Source organism: Rana temporaria, chromosome 1 (genome assembly GCF_905171775.1).
Source record: "Rana temporaria chromosome 1, aRanTem1.1, whole genome shotgun sequence".
Taxonomy (NCBI): Eukaryota; Metazoa; Chordata; class Amphibia; order Anura; family Ranidae; genus Rana; species Rana temporaria.
In genome coordinates this window covers 294,558,568-294,577,940 of record NC_053489.1, presented here as the reverse complement: position 1 = coordinate 294,577,940, position 19,373 = coordinate 294,558,568, and the positions used below count along the sequence as shown (strand labels likewise).

At 41.2% G+C, this 19,373-nt stretch overlaps 1 protein-coding gene across 1 annotated transcript in view; it reads right to left on the bottom strand.

Annotated features, from left to right (window-relative positions):
* Positions 1 to 875: 875 nt before the first annotated feature.
* RIC1 (RIC1 homolog, RAB6A GEF complex partner 1) overlaps positions 876 to 19,373 on the bottom strand; it is a 193,440-nt gene continuing 174,942 nt past the window's right edge. The window contains exons 20-26 of the mRNA XM_040357519.1: positions 19,057 to 19,215; positions 15,294 to 15,430; positions 12,560 to 12,846; positions 11,758 to 11,952; positions 9,942 to 10,119; positions 8,490 to 8,678; positions 876 to 2,534 (exon numbers count right to left, since the gene is read on the bottom strand). Coding sequence (XP_040213453.1) covers positions 2,249 to 2,534; positions 8,490 to 8,678; positions 9,942 to 10,119; positions 11,758 to 11,952; positions 12,560 to 12,846; positions 15,294 to 15,430; positions 19,057 to 19,215 — 1,431 coding nt within the window. The 3' untranslated portion in view covers positions 876 to 2,248. The remainder of the gene's footprint in view (positions 2,535 to 8,489; positions 8,679 to 9,941; positions 10,120 to 11,757; positions 11,953 to 12,559; positions 12,847 to 15,293; positions 15,431 to 19,056; positions 19,216 to 19,373) is intronic.

Here is a 19,373-nt window from a genome sequence, read left to right as displayed (position 1 = left end):
CTGAAAATGCTAGTTACCTGCCAATGGCTTCAGTACTTCCTAAATCACTTTCCTTGACAAAGTATTTTTGACTTTCTTGGAAACCTGTTTGCCCCGAGTCTATGGCTGAGATATTAAGGCGTTGTAAAGGCAGAAGGTTTTTATATTAATGCATTCTATGCATTAATATAAAAAACCTTGTGTGTAGCAGTCACCCCAGCACCCCCTCATACTTACCTGAGCCCAATCTCTCTCCAGTGATGTCTGCGAGTGCGTTAGCTGTCCAGCACTGTGCTCCTTATTGGCTGAGACACGGCAGCGGCGACATTGGCTCCCACGGTTGTCAGTTAGCCAATCAAAGAAGAGAGGGGGCCGGGGCTCTATGTCTCAATGGACACACAGAGCTGCGACTTGCCTTGGGTGCCCCCATAGCAAGCTGCTTGCTGTGGGGGCCCTTGAAAGGAGGGAGGGGCCAGGCGCAGCAAAGAGGGAGAAGAGGATTCAGGCTGCTCTGTGCAAAACAAAACGGTAAGTATAACGCGTGTTATTTTAAAACAAACTAAAAATAAGACTTTACAATCACTTTAAAACACAGCTAGCATTCTCATGAGATTGTGGCTTTTTATATTTCTTCCCAGAACAGAGTTTCCTTATGTCCCAAGCTTTAGGAGACAGAGGACTGAACAATTGTGTCAAAGCAACTTTTCCTCTACTGGAGCTGCATGTCTTCTGTGAAATAACAAGCACCCCTCTCCCCCCACATTAGTTCTGTGAAACCTGTGTTTAATGATCCCCAATTAGTCTTTAGCCACATTCCAATGGTTTACTAGAAACATTTGGTCCACATATTAGTCAAATATACAGTATTTCTTATAAAAATAAACATGTTTGTTATGTATAAAATAACAAATAAGCTTTTTATTATCAGATCAAATTGCACAATACAAACAGGCCAGTTTCTTTAGCGTAATACTGTTAATGTGAGGATTTTCGGCCTTCTTTTACATTTCCAATCTATGAAAATGATAAAGAATCTGCAAGAGATGATCTCTGACATAACATACATTTAGTTTCTCGTGTCTTTCTGTCCAAACAGGCATGTCCCTATGGAAGTTAAAATAAAGGCTAAATCATACAGTTTATAAAAATGGTCAAAAATACATTTTTGCTTATAGATGAAATTACTGTTACGTATAGCATCATGAAACAGGATTACAAATTTTATTTACAAAAACCCTATGTTCAGATGAATTATTGTACAAAGGCAATAAATAACCTTAGCGTATATAGAACCTTATTGTACCTTAATTAAAAAAAAAAAACACACTGGGAGGGCCATTTAGCATTCAGTCACAGTAGTTAAAATGTTATTTCTGTAGATAAACAGTGTAGCTGATGAACCAATATTTGGGAAGGTTGCCTCCAATACAAAGTGCAAAGAACAATGGCTTTCCAGCTTGAGGCAGGCTGAATCGGATGGCCCTGTGACATTATCTTACAGATCCAAAATATGAGAGGACATTTTTTTTTCCTCATCTTAAGAAAGAAGTATTCACAAAAATACATAGTGCTATTTACACTATAATACCAAACCTATTTAGAAAAATCATAGCACCCAAAATACTCCTCCAACCTCAGTCTGCTCCTGCAATCTGGATCTTTGCTGACAACGAAGTACTGGGCTCTCTACTTCCGCAGCCGCCACGTGGCTCTGCTCACGATACAAATGCTGATGTGCCTTACCAGCCGTCAAGGCTCTTGAGACTGTTAGGTTGGAGAACTTGAAACAAGTGGGTGGCTGAATTGCTTTTCTCTTGCCTGGAGAGCAGGAACCTCTTCAATAAAAGCTACCGCTGTGAAATCATAATCATTGAAAGGCCTGAACACCACAATATTCACACCCAAAGGAAGGATTATCATTTCACGTTCACTCCTATTATCCGGATTTGTAGCAGGGGTCCTTTATACTGTGCTGAAAACATGTTTATTATCTTTAGTATATAAGCTCTGCTCAGCCTTGAATCCATTAATTCCACAAACGCACTTAAGAGTTCTCATTAATAAGAATAAAAATGTATTTGAAAAAAAAAAAAAAATGTATATAAAGAAAAAGCAAAGATAAGGCTTACATTTTCTTAGTGATGGTTTCTTGGAAACCACTGAAAACAAGTCATCCCACATCCATTAGAAGTGTCAGTTGTGTAACCAGCCTCTTGTGACTGTCGGTAATACTGCTGTGATTTCAGTCTGCAGAATTCGCTGCTTGTCGTTAGGAAATAATGCAATCATAGCTCCCTTCCTGAAAGGCCTCCTCTTGCTCCTGTCTAGACACATTCTCCTCGTGTCTGCTGACATTACAGCTGCCCAGGTCACTTTGAGGGCTGGCACTGTGGCTGGTTGAGCTGCGGCTCTCCTCTGCCCTGGGGCTAGATTGTTCTATGACCTTTGAGATGACTGTGGGCTGACACACTTCAGGCTGCACTTGTTCCACTGCTACTTCGCTCAGTTTCTGGAGCTGAGGTTTTATGATATTTAAGAATGGCTTGTATCCAGGGCTGAAAATAAACACACATATATAACATTAGAAATGGATTACTACTAGAACTGCATTATGTCAAGTTAGGCCCCTTTCACACATACAGACTGTTCGTCTGTTTTTCATCCATCCATTGACAGATGAAAAACGGACATCAATGCATTTCTATGGGAATAAAAGATGACAACAGGATGATCATACATTTGCATCAGTTTTCATCTGCTTCCGTCAACATCCATTTTTTTGAACGATTAAAACCTCTATTTTTCATCTGTCAAAAAACAAAAAACAGATGTAAACTGTCAAATGGTCCGTTTTTTATTTGTTTGCATTGGTAGTGGATGTAAAAAAAGAACTGATGAAAAACTGATGAGCATGGCTAAAAAACAGTAAATCACCCAATTACATACAGCCATTAAACTTGAGAGAGGTTCTAAACCATCATCAATCTATTTAAGCCCTTGTTCGCACTGGTATGATTTGACGTGTCAAATCGGCAGCATTTGCCGGAAATGACACCGTCCTAATCGATGTGATGCTGCATCAATTTCAAAAGGTAGTTTCTGTACTACTTTTTGCAATTTCGAGCTGCGATTTACATTGACATCTGTGCAGAAACTGCACAGGTGTCTCTGAAATCGCAGCAGAAATCGGGACTGACAAGCGGGAGTGAAATTATGCCTGTTCAGCTGCACTCGCATGGTTTCATTCCCGCAGCTCAGTATGAACCTGGCATCAAAACATTAAAAAACGGCTTCAGAACAATTCACATGAATGTAGTAAAAAAAAAAAAAACATCCTCTGTTTAGAACTTAAGAGAAAATTGGATATTGTGTTTACCTGTAAAATTATTTTCTTGGATTACATCATAGACCATGGGGTATTTTCATATCCATTACAATGGATTATGCCTGCCACTTTTAGGCGATTGGACACTGGCAAAAAATAAATACAGGAAGTCCCACCAGTATCTGTAGCAAGCAATGAACTACAAAGAAAGAGGGGTGGGATCCCTGTGTCCTATGAAGTACTCTAAGAAAAAGATTTTGCCGGTAAACCAAAAATCTAATTTTCTTTATCATACATCCCAGGACACAGGGTATTGTCAAGTCATTAAAGCTAGCAACTGTAAAGGATGGAAAATCAGACCTTGCAACAGAAGGTCGGGTCGATCCGGAAGGCTCCAAGGATTGGTTTACATGTCGAAGTATCATGTTCTGTTGGATAAGGCTGGGATAATCAGACTCACTGGAACTGGATTTCTAACACTTGAAGTCCTTTTGACATTGGTTGAGATTTCAGTTTATAACAAATTTAAACCACCATCTTGTAAATTTCCAAATATAAATTTTAACTTTGTATCTCCGACAGCCAAAATTACTCTAATTTGATTATGTCTAAAGGTCAGGCTTCTTATATTAAGTCTATATGTTAAGTTAAAGTCTCAGTAACGTCAGTAGAAAAGAAGAATTGTTCAGGTCTAATATAATTTCCATATCGAAAAAAAAAGCAGGAGGAGGTTCTTTCAAGTATAGATTGACCAATTACCATAATACGTTTAAAAGGGAAAGACCATATTGTAATTCTTATTCAGGCAAACTGGTTTATAGTATTTTACAGTTAAGGGAACTATGTGAAAAAAATGGTTTTAAACTTACAGGTGGTGACAAGATGGAAAAATAATGTGACTGACTCCAGATTGAATGAATGTCATCATGGCATTATACTCATAATGTAGTTTATTTAAGCAATTTCAAATTAGTTTTACTTCATACAATTTAAAATGGGAGTCCTAGAGTAAAGAGGACCTTGTAATGACACTTTGTTGACAGGAAAGGAACCATGGTGGGAATTTCACAACATTTATATACAAGCTTTGTATTCTAGATTATTCTTTAGAAGTTGACTACAGAGTAGAGTTGGCAAAAGTCACTCTTGCACATAGCGCAATATAAAAAAGACAAGAAAATAATTATAGTTTTAAAAAGTTATTTTGTAAGCTCATGTAAATAAACTATTTGATATGACCTGGCATAAAAGGTAAATATTAATTAAATTGTACTAGACTATTTCTTTACAGGAAAAGTACACACTAATATGTAAGGTGTTATTACAAACTTATCCAATTTCATGTAAATAGGGAAAAAAGATGGGCAGGTGTTCTGAATTTTGTAATATTACATCCAATGAATAAAAAAAAGTATATTTTTATGCATCAATAAGTAAATGGATTAAATACTTCTGTTCTGCTTGCGACCAAGGTGGTCCAAACCAAAAAGTATTTCTGAAAGCTGTAAACCAGCAATTGCAGATAAGAATTCCTCCATTGTTACAAAGGAACTGGAGGAAGTTGCTCCAGAAGCAGCGGAGAGACCACATTACAAGGGGGGCTGTGTCCAAGATTCTCCCTGCCCGAAGAAGAGATTTAGGACCCCTCCCCCGTATATCTCTTTAGTGTGGCTTCTCTTTCACCCATTGTTAGTTGTGCCAATTAACCCTGCAATTGTATGAAGGAATTTATGTGTTGATATGTATGATAATGTGTATTGTAGTTAGGGAGTCACATGGGCTTAGTTAATTAGCTCATGTTAATTTAGGTTTCTGGTTACCGCCTCTTTAACTGTATACAAGACTTCTGTATTCTGGTTCTAATAAAACGGTCTGATGTTTTACCCTACACTGAGCTACGACTAGTGAATAGAAAAGCTAAGGGGTCTTGGATGGTGTGGTACCGGACAGAGGAGCGATACGGCGGACAGACTCATCTTGAGTACGGGGGTCTGTCACAAAGACCCTTGCTGATAACAGGACACTGTGCTGGTTACCCTAGGAATGATAGTTCCCTATTTCTGTCAGTGTCCTACTGCCCCCCCCAAAGCCCCCTTTATTTTGTGCTCTGAGATTTTTGGTCCACCCCTAAGCACTGCTAGTGCCATGTAGCAGTTGGGTGGCCCGTAAAGCCATAGTTGCATAAACAGAGCATGCAAGAGTACAAAATAGCCACAAAAAGTCCTCAAACCAGTCCTTGTTCTGCCTGGGGGAGGACAGGCAGGAACCCTAATGTGGAATGGGGGACCCTAGTGCAGGATGAGGGGAGGGTACAATCTGGGACTACCACTAGGGCACTCACCAATCTATGCTCCAGAAACCCCCAGGGGGTACAGCAATCTGTCAGTCAGCTAGGCAATATATCATTGCTCAGGGTTCCGTTTCATTGGATTCAATTCAGACTGGAAAACTTACAGGCATTCCTCATGTGTCCAGTGCGGGGTCCAGGTACCCTTCCCCTGAACATAGAAAAGCCATAGGCAATCGATCTGGAAAAGCCAATCTCATAATCCCTGATGGACCTGTTGAGAAGCTAGCTATTTTCATGCAGACACTGCACAGACATGACCACAACCTAAGCCTTGCCTAGCTCAGAGGGTTTACACCTAGGAGGGAACTACCTGTCTATTTTTTGCCAGTGTCCAATCACTTGAATGTGACAACATAACCTTTTTGGTAGGTGAAACTCCTGCGCTGTCTTGGATAAGTGACTTAAACACTAAGGGGGGGAGGGGGAGAGAAGGGAGAGGTGTGAGTGATAAAATAGAGGTGGGTGCACTGCAGCAAACAAAGGAAGGTCTATCCTGTTTAAGACAAAATGGTGTACAAAAAAATATATATATGATGTCTGCGCTGTGAGAAACTACTACTAAAGGAATCAAATAATGGCAGGGGAAGAGGCTGATGAAGTGGGGGGGGGGGGGGGGGGGGGGGTGAAAGTGAAAAGGAGGGAGGGAGCCACAAAAGGGCCCAAGGGGCAGTGGAAATGTAATGTACGTACACAATGGAATTACAATATAGGCACTTGTGGCTGGGTGAGTGAATACAAAAAAGAAAAATGCACAAATTAAGCAAAATAGGCAAAAAACAACAGTGGATATGCAGTTTGGTGAATGTTCAGTGCCAGTCCCAATTTCACATCAAGAAGAAAAGATAGGGATCCAGGTGAAACAAATAAGTCGGCAGGTAAGTGAATATTTAAGTGGAAATTCCAAAGCCAGATCAGTGAAAAAAATGCACAGCGCATCGAATCCAAAATACGTGCAGCCCACACAGTTTGTGATCCTAGCAGCTTACCTCAGATCTGTCATATAAAGCCAAGACAGTATATGTTGATTCAACCTCTCAAAGCATAGATATCATCCTGGGATATGACTGGATGATACTGTTGGTTCTCAATCTCAGGCCATGCATGTAGGAAATACAAATAGAGACACTATGGTATAGTCCTGTCACCACCAGGGAACCTGTATCTAGGTAAGTGGATGTGAACTTACACAGTATGATAGAACAGGGTGCCTATCTCCACGAGCGCCGAACTCGTTGGGGTCCTAGCTTCTCTCTGCCACAGGAAATCCTCCCTTCAATGTCAGTGACAGCAGCCGCTTATTCAGAGATGGTGGTAGTGGGGACAAGGGAGAGAGAAGGAGGGACGCACATCGCGTGATACCGTACAAAATGGTTTATTAAAAGAAATAAAAAAACATCTAAAAACTCACATGGAGCAGACTTAGAACGATCGAAACATCCATGAGCGCCGCGCTCGTCTGCCGTCCGTCGGATGCTGCAACCAATCAGTGCTCTAGTCCCGACGCGTGTTCGTCACATCACCTGACTTTATCAGGGGAGGTCACGTGATGTGACGAACACGCGTCGGGACTAGACCACTGATTGGTTGCAGCATCCGACGGACGACAGACGAGCGCGGCACCATCTCTGAATGAGCGGCTGCTGTCACTGACATTGAAGGGAGGATTTCCTGTGGCAGAGAGAAGCTAGGACCCGAGTTCGGCGCTCGTGGATATAGGCACCCTGTTCTATCATACTGTGTAAGTTCACATCCACTTACCTAGATACAGGTTCCCTGGTGGTGACAGGACTATACCATAGAGTCTCTATTTGTATTTCCTACATGCATGGCCTGAGATTGAGAACCACCAGTATCATCCAGTCATATCCCAGGAAGAAATCTATGCTTTGAGAGGTTGAATCAACATATACTGTCTTGGCTTTATATGACAGATCTGAGGTAAGCTGCTAGGATCACAAACGGTGTGGGCTGCACGTATTTTGGATTCGATGCGCTGTGCATTTTTTTCACTGATCTGGCTTTGGAATTTCCACTTAAATATTCACTTACCTACCAACTTATTTGTTTCACCTGGATCCCTATCTTTTCTTCTTGATGTGAAATTGGGACTGGCACTGAACATTCACCGAACTGCATACCCACTGTTGTTTTTTGCCTATTTTGCTTAATTTGTGCATTTTTCTTTTTTGTGCATTTTTCTTTTTTGTGCATTTTCTTTTTTGTATTCACTCACCCAGCCACAAGTGCCTATATTGTATTTCCATTGTGTACGTACATTACATTTCCACTGCCCCTTGGGCCCTTTTGTGGCTCCCTCCCCCCTTTTCACTTTCACCCCCCCCCCCCCCCACTTCATCAGCCTCTTCCCCTGCCATTATTTGATTCCTTTAGTAGTAGTTTCTCACAGCGCAGACATCATATATATATTTTTTGAACATAACCTTTTTGTAATGGATGGATGAAAAAAAAATGAATGAAAATACTGTGTCCTGGGATGTACAATAAAGAAACTACCAGTTTGTGATGGGCTGCATAGACAAGTGTCCCCAGACATAGCCAATTACTTAGAAAGCCCTTTAAAAAAAAAAAGAAGAAATAAAAACAAATCTTGGAATTTAGGGTATGGATTTAACAGTTAAGAAAAACAATATAAAATGGTCAAGCAATTTTATTGCGAAACAATGTAAAAAGACTTGTGGTGATGGCAGATATATTCTGTATTCTCTGAACATTCTAGCCAATAAGGAAAAACAGTTGCTGGTATACAAGTGAAGCCCACATATTTCTATAGTATTTCACAAAACCCCCCCCTAGAATCTACAGCTTTATACTCACCAGTCAGTTGTGGCCCAAGTATCCACTGCTTGAAGCCCCGTTAGAATACCCTGTAACATCTCTTCTGCGACCTCAGGGCATTGCATAAGATTTAAAACCTGGTTAATGATGGATGACTCTCGCAGTATAAGACCAACGACCACACACCACTCTAGGCATCCCGCTTCCATAAATACATGAAGCAAATATCTGTATGAACGTAAAACCAAAAATTTGTACATTACAAAACAAACACCACACTCAATACAAATGCAGTTACTATTACATATAAATAATGGAGCCAAACTTAATGCTGAATCTCTAAGGCCCTTTTCACACTACAAAATAAATCCGTTTTAATAATCCGTATTAAAATCCGTCAGATAATGTTAAAAAACGGAAGTTATACGGTACGTCCTTTATAACATATCATTAAAAGTCTATGGGATTTTTTTATGTTCCGTAAAGATCCGTAATAGTCCGTTATAACGTACGGACGTTAGTTATTACGGAATATGTGACGGGTCTTGCACTATTTTTTGTCCGTTGCAAGTAACGGATATATTAACGTCCGTTATATTTTAACATTGAAGTCTATGGCGCACGGACGTTAGTAAATGTCTCCGTAAATGTCCGTTATGTTAACGGACGTTAATTTTACTGAGCATGCTCAGTAAAGACTTCTGGAGCTGGACTTCAAGAAAGGGTGAAATGGTTTTTATTAACGGACGTTAGAAAGGAATGATATAACGGATGTATACGGATATATATGGATAAACATTATCCGTTTTCAATAAAGGAAGAATGGTAAAATATTTATCCGTATGTATCCGTTATTAAATCCGTTAATAAACGTCCGTTAATAGGTGTAATAACAGTAGTAACGGATATTATAAAACGGACATACAATCCATAGTGTGAAAGAAGCCTAAGCTAAATAAGTGTCAAAGCAAGCCTGTCATCACCAGTACATTTAATTTGTTTATTTGTACAGTTCGCAGTGTAAAAATGAAATGATTCTCAATGATTGGTTTGGGCATTAACATATGTTCCTGTTGGCACACATTTGTGTATCTACCAAGCTCTTTACCTAGGCAATCTATAAAAAAATGTGTTCATCTTGCTCCCCCAAGTCAGAATCGCCTTGTGACTCTCTGTAGAGCCTTTTATACAGCCCCCTTCCCCCTTATTTGGTACTAAAAATAAAATGAACATCTCATAAACATGCATTTGATTATGTATTCATAATCCCAACTATTGCATATATGAAAAGAAAAATATAGGACTGACCATTTGCTCATTTGTAATTTCAATATTTTTGTACTTTATCCTGCATAGAATAATTTTTACTTCCCCAGGCAAATATGCCCTCTCTCCTGTATGCCATAGGTCTTCCTTCTTTATGACACCTTCTAAATTTAGTTGTGAGCGGGTTTGCTTCGTAGCCCCAGTTATATAAAAGTTGCTGCTTACCGTAGCTGAACTTGTGATTTGTGAGGTCCCTTATTGGCCAGTTCCATTGAAATGTGTTCAAGCTCTGACTGGGTCAGACTCAGTGTGGAGAAGTTCTCATCGACCATGGTCCAGTCCCCATCCACCATAGAGCTTGTTTCGGTCAGGTCAGTTGCAGATCCAATGCTACATTCATCTCCTGAAGATCATACATTTGGGTCAGTGTTTTATACTGAGACAGAGCCAGACTTACAGTCCACTATAATCTTGTGACATTAAATCTGCTAAACGTATTCAACACTACAACAAGCCATGGAGAAGGGCTTTATGGGATTTTGATTACCAGACAAAAATAGGAGAAGCCACAGATTTTAAAATGCATCAAACAGGCCAGTAAATAACTAAAGTACTAACAAAACGGACATTAAAAGTGCCAACAAAAACTTAACTTTAACCACTTAAGGACCGCCTCCTGCAGATATACGTTGGCAGAATGGCACGGCTGGGCACAAGCACGTACCTGTACGTCCCCTAAGTGCTAATATAGGGAAACACGATCAACGGTCACACGTCCAGCCCCGCCCCCCTACAGTTAGAAAAGCATATGAGGTCACACATAACCCCTACAGCGCCCCCTAGTGGTTAACTCCCAAACTGCAATTGTCATTTTCACAGTAAACAATGCATTTTTTATAGCATTTTTTTCTGTGAAAATGACAATGGTCCCAAAAATGTGTCAAAATTGTCCGGTGTGTCCGCCATGTCGCAGTCACAAAAAAAAAATTTGCCGATTGCCGCCATTAGTAGTAAAAAAAAATGCAATAAAAATAACAGGTACGCATTTTTTTTTATAAAATGTCAACTTATGCTTTAACATTACAGTGTATGGCTTCTTCTATTTACTGCAAATTGTCAAACTTTTGAATGCCTTAGAGGGGAACAGTAAAAACTGAAGATAATGAAAAGCAGAAATACATGCTAAAAGAACAGGGAATGTGTTTAAGATAGAAACACGCTGACAACTGTCTGTGTGAATGCTACAGCAGGCAAAACCGCATGGGAGTTTTTCACTGTGTGGGAGATGCTGATTGTCAGAGCAGAGAAGGCTCTACTGCTGGCTAGTTCCATCTCCAATGTACATCTAGTTTCTCTGTCTGCCAATCCTTTTGAGCCTGACAGTGCTCAGATCGCACATCTACACCCATTGGCCAGGGCAGGGGAACATCCAGCTTTGATCAGTCTGCTTTGTGGCGATCCTACTGAACCTGGTTCAGGTCACCCAACTATTGCCTGCAGCTGCACAAGGTTTCTCCCCCCAGGGCAGGGGAACATGCAGCTTCTCTCTGGCGATCCTAATGAGCCTGTCAGGACTCAGATTGCGCATATACCACATGCAACTGAATGTGTTGTTCCTTTCAGGGCAGCAATGAGAACGTCTGCCACTTGCCAGTCGCAATGAGTTTCTCCCCTAGTTAAACCGGCTTTTCTCAGACTGTACACACAGACTTGAATGTCAGCCAGTTCCTGCTGAGCCATCCAATTATCGCCCCATGTGTACCCAACTAAAGTCTGCCACGTGTCGGTCATAGTGTGTTTCTCCTCCAGTGCGGCAGTGACAAAGTCTGGCACAGGTGCCAGTCATCTACCTGATCCTCCTCCCCATGTTACAGGAAGCATCCAACACAGTCTGTTTGCAGCAGTTTTGAGGCTCTGCTAGAGTCCCAGCTTTTCATGTGGCCCCTGGGGGAAAATTATTTGCCCACCCCTGCTCTAGCTCATTTGCGTTCCTAATCTTTCAACGCTGCGACATATTCCAGTATCTGAAAGCTTCACCAACCTTTATTTATTAATGGAGAAAGGAAAGCATCCTGGGTGTGAGGGCTGTGAGAAGAGGCCGTGTCCATCTCTCTCTGGGTTGTCCCAATGCTACCCATCCAACTGTGACTTCGAGGAGCAGTAGGAACACCGCTGTCCATGTCCATGTTTAGGAAGTTTTCTGCAGACTGGGACTTAAGGAACTGTTCTCCAATAACTGCGTAAAAAAGCAACAAACCATTTGTCACTAAGCACATGTGAGAATATTTTTTCATGAGGTATAGATACACACACACAGGGGCGGACTGACCATTGAGTCACTCGGGCACTGCCCGAGGGCCCCATGTCACTAGGGGGCCCCATCAGGGTTTCCAGGCTCACTAAAACCAGGGACATGTAAAAATCAATGTTTTTTTTACATCTGTCCCTGATATGTCTGAAACCAACATGCTTCTGATGTGAAAATCCCGCGATTTTAGCTGCCCCGCCTCTGCACTGCCTCCTGGCGTGGTGGCCATCTGTAAGCCCAGGGGCCCCATAGTCTTCTATTGCCCGGGGGCCCCATGAGTTGTCAGTCCGCCCCTGCACACACACACAGTTTAAATAACATTTTCAGTCTAACACTGAATACAGACTTGCGTACAACTGTGACATTTATATATATATATATATATATATATATATATATATATATATAAAACACACATACATACATACACACACACACACACCCCAACGAGACCCCTTGGTTAAATTAAGACTTCAAACCCTGCCATTACATTTACAGGGACATAGAAGGTCAAGAAAGCAAACAGTGCACATACCTGCCCTGAACTTGCCATTTTTAAGTGGAGAGCTGATAGAGGTAGCTGGGATAACTGGGAATGGCCACAGGAAATCCTTGTGAAGCTTCTTCAAGGCAGTAACAAAGTCTTCCACCCGTGCAGCCCGTGTTCGCTCTTTGCATAGCCAGCCTATTAACTCAAAGCCCAGCTGAGCAGAGAAGCAGCCAAGGTCTTTAAGTCGGATTTCCTCCAGCAGTCTCCGGGCATGCCGCCACAGCATCATATCTATGTACATGTTCTCTGCACACTCACTGTCTTTACTCAACCTAAACAAAGAACAATCAGATGTAACACAAACAGACCAATCCACAACAGACCTGAAGAGACCTCATCTTTTGCTTTAACCACTTGTTTCCTGAGGCAATTTAAAAATTGTATGCACACATTAAAATTAGCATTTTTTGCTAGAAAATTTCCTAGAACCCCCAAACATTATATATTTTCTGAAAGCAGAAACCCAGGATATTAAAAAAAAAAAAGAAAAAAAAAAAAAAAAGTGTCTGTTGCAATTTATTTTTAACTACTTAAGGACCGCCTAATGCCGATATACGTCAGCAGAGTGGCACGGCTAGGCATAAGCACGTACAGGTATGTCGCCTTTAAGAGCCCAGCCGTGGGTCGTGCTCGCGACCCGTTTCTGAGCTCCGTGCTTTCGCCCGTGGACCCCGATCTTTGCCGGTGTCCCGCGATCGGGTCACAGAGCTGAAGAACGGGGAGAGGCAAGTACAAACAAACCTTTCCCCATTCTTCCTAGTGAGTGTCACTGATCGTCTGTTCCCTGTCATAGCGAACGACAGACATCACACGCCAAGCCACGCCCCCACACAGTAAGAATTACTCCCTTAGGGCACACTTAACCCCTTCAGCGCCCCCTACAGGTTAACCCCTTCACTGCCAGTGTCATTTTCACAGTAATCAGTGCATTTTTTTTATAGCACTGATCGCTGTAAAACTTACAATGGTCCCAAAATGGTGTCAAAAGTGTCCGCCATAATGTCGCAGTCATGATAAAAATGGCTGATAATTATTAATAAAAATGCCATAAAACTATCCCCTATTTTGTAGACGCTATAACGTTTGCGCAAACCAAACGCTTATTGCGATTTATGAATATGTATCGGCCTAAACTGAGGAAAACATTTTTTTTATACATTTTCTAGGGATATTTATTATAGCAAAAAGTAAAAAATATTGCAAAAAAATACTGCAAAAATATTTTTAAAAATTGTCGCTCTATTTTTGTTTATAGCGCAAAAAATAGGGGTGATCAAATACCACCAAAAGAAAGCTCTATTTGTGGGGGACAAAAAAACACATGCATTGTTTACGGGTTCCCTATTCCTCAGACACATGTTAATGTCTTTAAATAAAATGGGGAGATATTTATCTTGTGGCAAGGCAGTGCTTAAATGGAGCAGAAGGCAGAACGTGTGACAGATTTATTACATTCCGTGGTATAAATTCCGCCTGAGGTTGCTTTAAGGTCCACACTTGTGACTGCATTAAACCTGACCCTGATCACTTCTCAACTATGTCTCTGTCTAGAGTGGAAATTCGTTTGCAAAGGCTCACACTTGCTTGCCTAGGAATACAGATAAACAGGTCTGTAAACCTGTTGCAGAGAACTTGCTAAATGAGATGCAGAACAATTTGCAACTGTGTCACAAACTTGCTTGACAAATGTCCCCCACTGTCAAACACTTTTTCCCCAAAATAACTAATCTGAACCAGCAAAAAACCCTAATTTATCCCGTTATGAAAAAGAAGATTTTTATATAAGGCTGAATGTAGCTGTGCAACTCTCAAAACATTGTGAAAGGGTGGATAAAGAAATTCTCCAAAGGTGGTAGATTATGTAAGGTAAATTATAATTGGTATTTTCTGTGACAAGCTTGTTTATTTTTCCCCCTTTACTTCTGAAAACAATGAACATTGTGACAAATGGTCTACGACTATAGACAAAAAGTATAAATTATAGCCTAGTAAATGGAACCAAACAGGGGTTTATTATGCTAACCTCAAACATTTCAAAGACAAAGTAAAACACTTTTTACAATATTTCTTGTTGTAGTTCTTCACCATTAATAAGGCGTTCCTGCCTAAAAGACTGGTAGATGAAGACATAAAAATATGGCAGCAACTGTGATACTTGTGATGTTCCATTACTTTTCCCATATATAGGAGCGAACTGAACACTCCAAAACCGTTTCCAGATATAGTTAGGAAAAAGGTGGGTATGAGAGTTATGTCTCTTACACACATTTTTTGTTCAACAAAGTGGACTGAAAAAACAAAACAGAAAAAACATAACTGAAATCACTGTACTAAGACAAGTGATACAAGTGCAGCGATCTCTCCTGTTGTGCCTTTGTGTTCTGACAGGGGGACTCCCCCCGGCCAGAATACATTATTTAGCGCTGGCAGCCATGCTGCTCGGATGCTGGTTTTTCAGCAAGTCCCTTCAACAAAAGCTAGGTCCGAATGTCCGCCGATTCCTGCTGAACTGGCAGATACTCAGACCATGTGTACCTAGCTTTATGTCATTCACCTAACCCTGCCCACAACAACATGATTGGCAGTCAGCCCAGAGATTCCACAGAAAATACATTGGTGGCTTTACCCGAGAAACCCAAGAAATTGTACCCTTGCCAAGTCTTATGGCCATGAAAACATTTATTTTATTTTATCGGAGTGAATTTCAAGATGGCTTTACCGTTTGCCTGCTGGGCCAGTTGGCATGCTCAGAGCTTTCTGGAGGTTAATTTTTCCCACAGGAAGATTCTCAGCACACTGTGATAAACTGATGCTGCGATTTCTAAAGAATTCAAACCCACCAGAAGAACTGGGCTCCTGTATGCAATGGAAAAAAATAAAAGGTCAGTTTTCTCTATAAGGCACAAGCATCAATGTTTTCACAAAATTCAACTGTATATATTTAACATATCTCAATTAATCAACCATTGTTAAAGGAAATATGGTATTCGGTCACCAAGACAAGCATTAATTTCTACATGCATTATCAAGGTCCCTCGGTCAATCTAGGTAATGCATACAAAATATATGGGGGGAAAAAAACCCTAATGCTTCTTCTATATGTAAATTACTCCATTTTACTTTGTATTCAAACTATTCTATACCAGTGGCAAAGCTGAAAGGAAGAAACTTCTAGTCTAGTTATATACATTTTGCAAGCCTAACTGTGAATATAATTGTTTTAAATTGATTTTTTTCCAGACTTAAAAGACACATAGGCAAACAGCAGTCCTGTAAATGTTATTGTGGAGGGAGACATGTACAAAAACAAAAATGTTCCCTACAGGTCAAAGTACTGACATGAAGGTCAGTGGGAATAACCACAAACCTTAGGGCAGAGGTGCCCAACCAATGGCCGGGGGACCACATGTGGCCCGCGACCTCCTGCTCAGAGATGGCTGGTGGGCAAGCCCAGATTGTGGGTTCCCGACCTGTCATCACAGACCATCAGTGTTGTGAATGAAGAAGCAGAGGGTAGAAGAAGCAAGCAGCTGTGGAGAAGAGCCGCACAAGTTGATGCCTCCTGTACAGCGCTGCCTCTTGTCAGGTGGCATGATACCAAGTGCACGCTACCTGGGACAGCAACACCCAGCTATACCTGAATGGAAGACTATAATTAAAGGCAAGTTTAATACTAAAATCAGTGTATATATGGGCATATCAGTTCTGCAGTGGCTACCGGGGTGCTTTTAAAGTGATCCGCAGATTACCTGCACTAAGCCATAGACTTCGGTTATTACTTGTGGGTTGGGTGAGCTTTCAGAAAGCGCACTACACCTGCAGGATATAATAGAAGTCTATGACAAAATGCAGCTAACCAGCAGGAAAGCCAGGAGGTGCACTGCTCTGTATCCACGGTGCAGGTAAACCACAGCACATCAGTGTGAAAAGCAGCCTTAGGCCCCTTTCACACAAATCGGTCCAACCCAATCAGACCCTCCTTTCACCTTTATGAAGCAGCAAATATTTTTTTGTCTTTGGTTGTAAACAGACTTGTGCCTGTTTACACCTGCCTACCTTCAATCCGATCCGGGGGGGGGGGGGGGGGGGCGGAGGGAGTACAGTGGGCTGTGTCTGTGTCCGTTCTGCATATGCGGAGTAGACACGGACCTGTCATCCACCTGCTCCACTCACTGTGGCCCCCGAACGGTTAACAAGTCGCTCAAGTGGTTCTTCAAAATGTTGGGCTCCCCTGCATTAGTGCCCAATTCTTTTTAATAAAACAGTACTTGGTGGGACAGGATGTGGGAAAAGTAGGGATAAACTCTCTTCTTTTTTTTTTTTTTTTTAACAGTTACAGCTGTTACTTCAACTTTCAATTTTGTAACCTATTTAGGTTAAGGTCTCATGTGGAAGGGTGTTTTGCTGCATTTGATCATATGTCAAACGCAGGTCAGCAAAATCCTATTGACTTAAACTGAGCAGTGAACATGGCAAACCAGAAGCTGCATTTGACCTGCTTTGTGCTGTGCTGCATTTCTTTGGATGCTGCATGTCCCACTGAGGTGTGTATGAAGTGCAGGCAAAGTGGTCAAACGCAGTCTTTTACTGAACAGTACCATTCAAATGTCTTTACGTTGGAATAGCAGACAATGCTTTACAAAGTACACCAGTCCATAAGAGTCCTAAGAGAAAAAGCATGCCATTACACCCAATGTGCGCTGAGTGGCACAGCTATAGAACTTAATGTTTTTCATGCCTTTATGAGGCTGGCCTTACCCAAGTTGCTAATAATCATGATTATTTTAACGATCTCTCTCAGGACTTTAGTTATAAATGCAGAAAGTTACACAAATATATTGCAGATACAGTGTCTTGTGAAAGTATTCGGCCCCCTTGAACTTTGCGACCTTTTGCCACATTTCAGGCTTCAAACATAAAGATATAAAACTATTTTTTTTTGAAGAATCAACAAGTGGGACACAATCAAGAAGTGGAACGAAATTTATTGGATATTTCAAACTTTAACAAATAAAAAACTGAAAAATTGGGCGTGCAAAATTATTTAGCCCCCTTAAGTTAATACTTTGTAGCGCCACCTTTTGCTGCGATTACAGCTGTAAGTCGCTTGGGGTATGTCTCTATCAGTTTTGCACATCGAGAGACTGAATTTTTTCTCCATTCCTCCTTGCAAAACAGCTTGCAAGGTTGGATGGAGAGCGTTTGTGAACAGCAGTTTTCAGTTTTCCACAGATTCTCGATTGGATTCAGGTCTGGACTTTGACTTGGCCATTCTAACACCTGGATATGTTTATTTGTGAACCATTCCATTGTAGATTTTGCTTTATGTTTTGGATCATTGTCTTGTTGGAAGACAAATCTCCATCCCAGTCTCAGGTCTTTTGCAGACTCCATCAGGTTTTCTTCCAGAATGGTCCTGTATTTGGCTCCATCCATCTTCACATCAATTTTAACCATCTTCCCTGTCCCTGTTGAAGAAAAGCAGGCCCAAACCATGATGCTGCCACCACCATGTTTGACAGTGGGGATGGTGTGTTCAGGGTGATGAGCTGTGTTGCTTTTACGCCAAACATAACGTTTTGCATTGTTGCCAAAAAGTTTGATTTTGGTTTCATCTGACCAGAGCGCCTTCTTCCACATGTTTGGTGCGTCTCCCAGGTGGCTTGTGGCAAACTTTAAATGATTTGTGCAGTATACAGGGACTGATTGTTGCCCTATGGACAGAGTCTCCCACCTCAGCTGTAGATCTCTGCAGTTCATCCAGAGTGATCATGGGCCTCTTGGCTGCATCTCTGATCAGTCTTCTCCTTGTATGAGCTGAAAGTTTAGAGGGACGGCCAGGTCTTCGTAGATTTGCAGTGGTCTGATACTCCTTCCATTTCAATATTATCGCTTGCACAGTGCTCCTTGGGATGTTTAAAGCTTGGGAAATCTTTTTGTATCCAAATCCGGCTTTAAACTTCTCCACAACAGTATCTCGCACCTGCCTGGTGTGTTCCTTGTTCTTCATGATGCTCTGTGCGCTTTAAACGGACCTCTGAGACTATCACAGTGCAGGTGCATTTATACAGAGACTTGATTACACACAGGTGGATTCTATTTATCATCATTAGTCATTTAGGTCAACATTGGATCATTCAGAGATCCTCACTGAACTTCTGGAGAGAGTTTGCTGCACTGAAAGTAAAGGGGCTGAATAATTTTGCACGCCCAATTTTTCAGTTTTTTATTTGTTAAAAAAAGTTTGAAATATCCAATAAATTTTGTTCCACTTCATGATTGTGTCCCACTTGTTTTTGATTCTTCAAAAAAAATTACAGTACAGTTTTATATCTTTATGTTTGAAGCCTGAAATGTGGCAAAAGGTCGCAAAATTCAAGGGGGCCGAATACTTTCGCAAGGCACTGTACTTCAATGAAGATGCAGGTGTGTAGTTTTAAATGAAAGCTACAAAAGAAAAAAATGATAACAGTAATAGTAACCTGTGTAGTGGGAGTAGCAGGAGGCGTTTCACATTCCCCTGAGCCAATGGCTTTCAGAAACCGTATCATATGCCTACAGAGATCCCACTTCCCTTGCTCCAGCGCAGTGTTAAACAGGAGAGTCGCATGTTGCCTGCTCACTGCTGCTGCCTCCATATTCTGCAAGCAAAACAAACATGTCAGATTAGCGACTTATTGACAGGGACACTGTCACATTTTTCTATTTTTTTTCAATCTTGTTAACATAATTGGTAGCAATGCTGACCAACAGCAAGCCTACATTGCTATACACACAGACAGAATTCTCACCGCTCCAG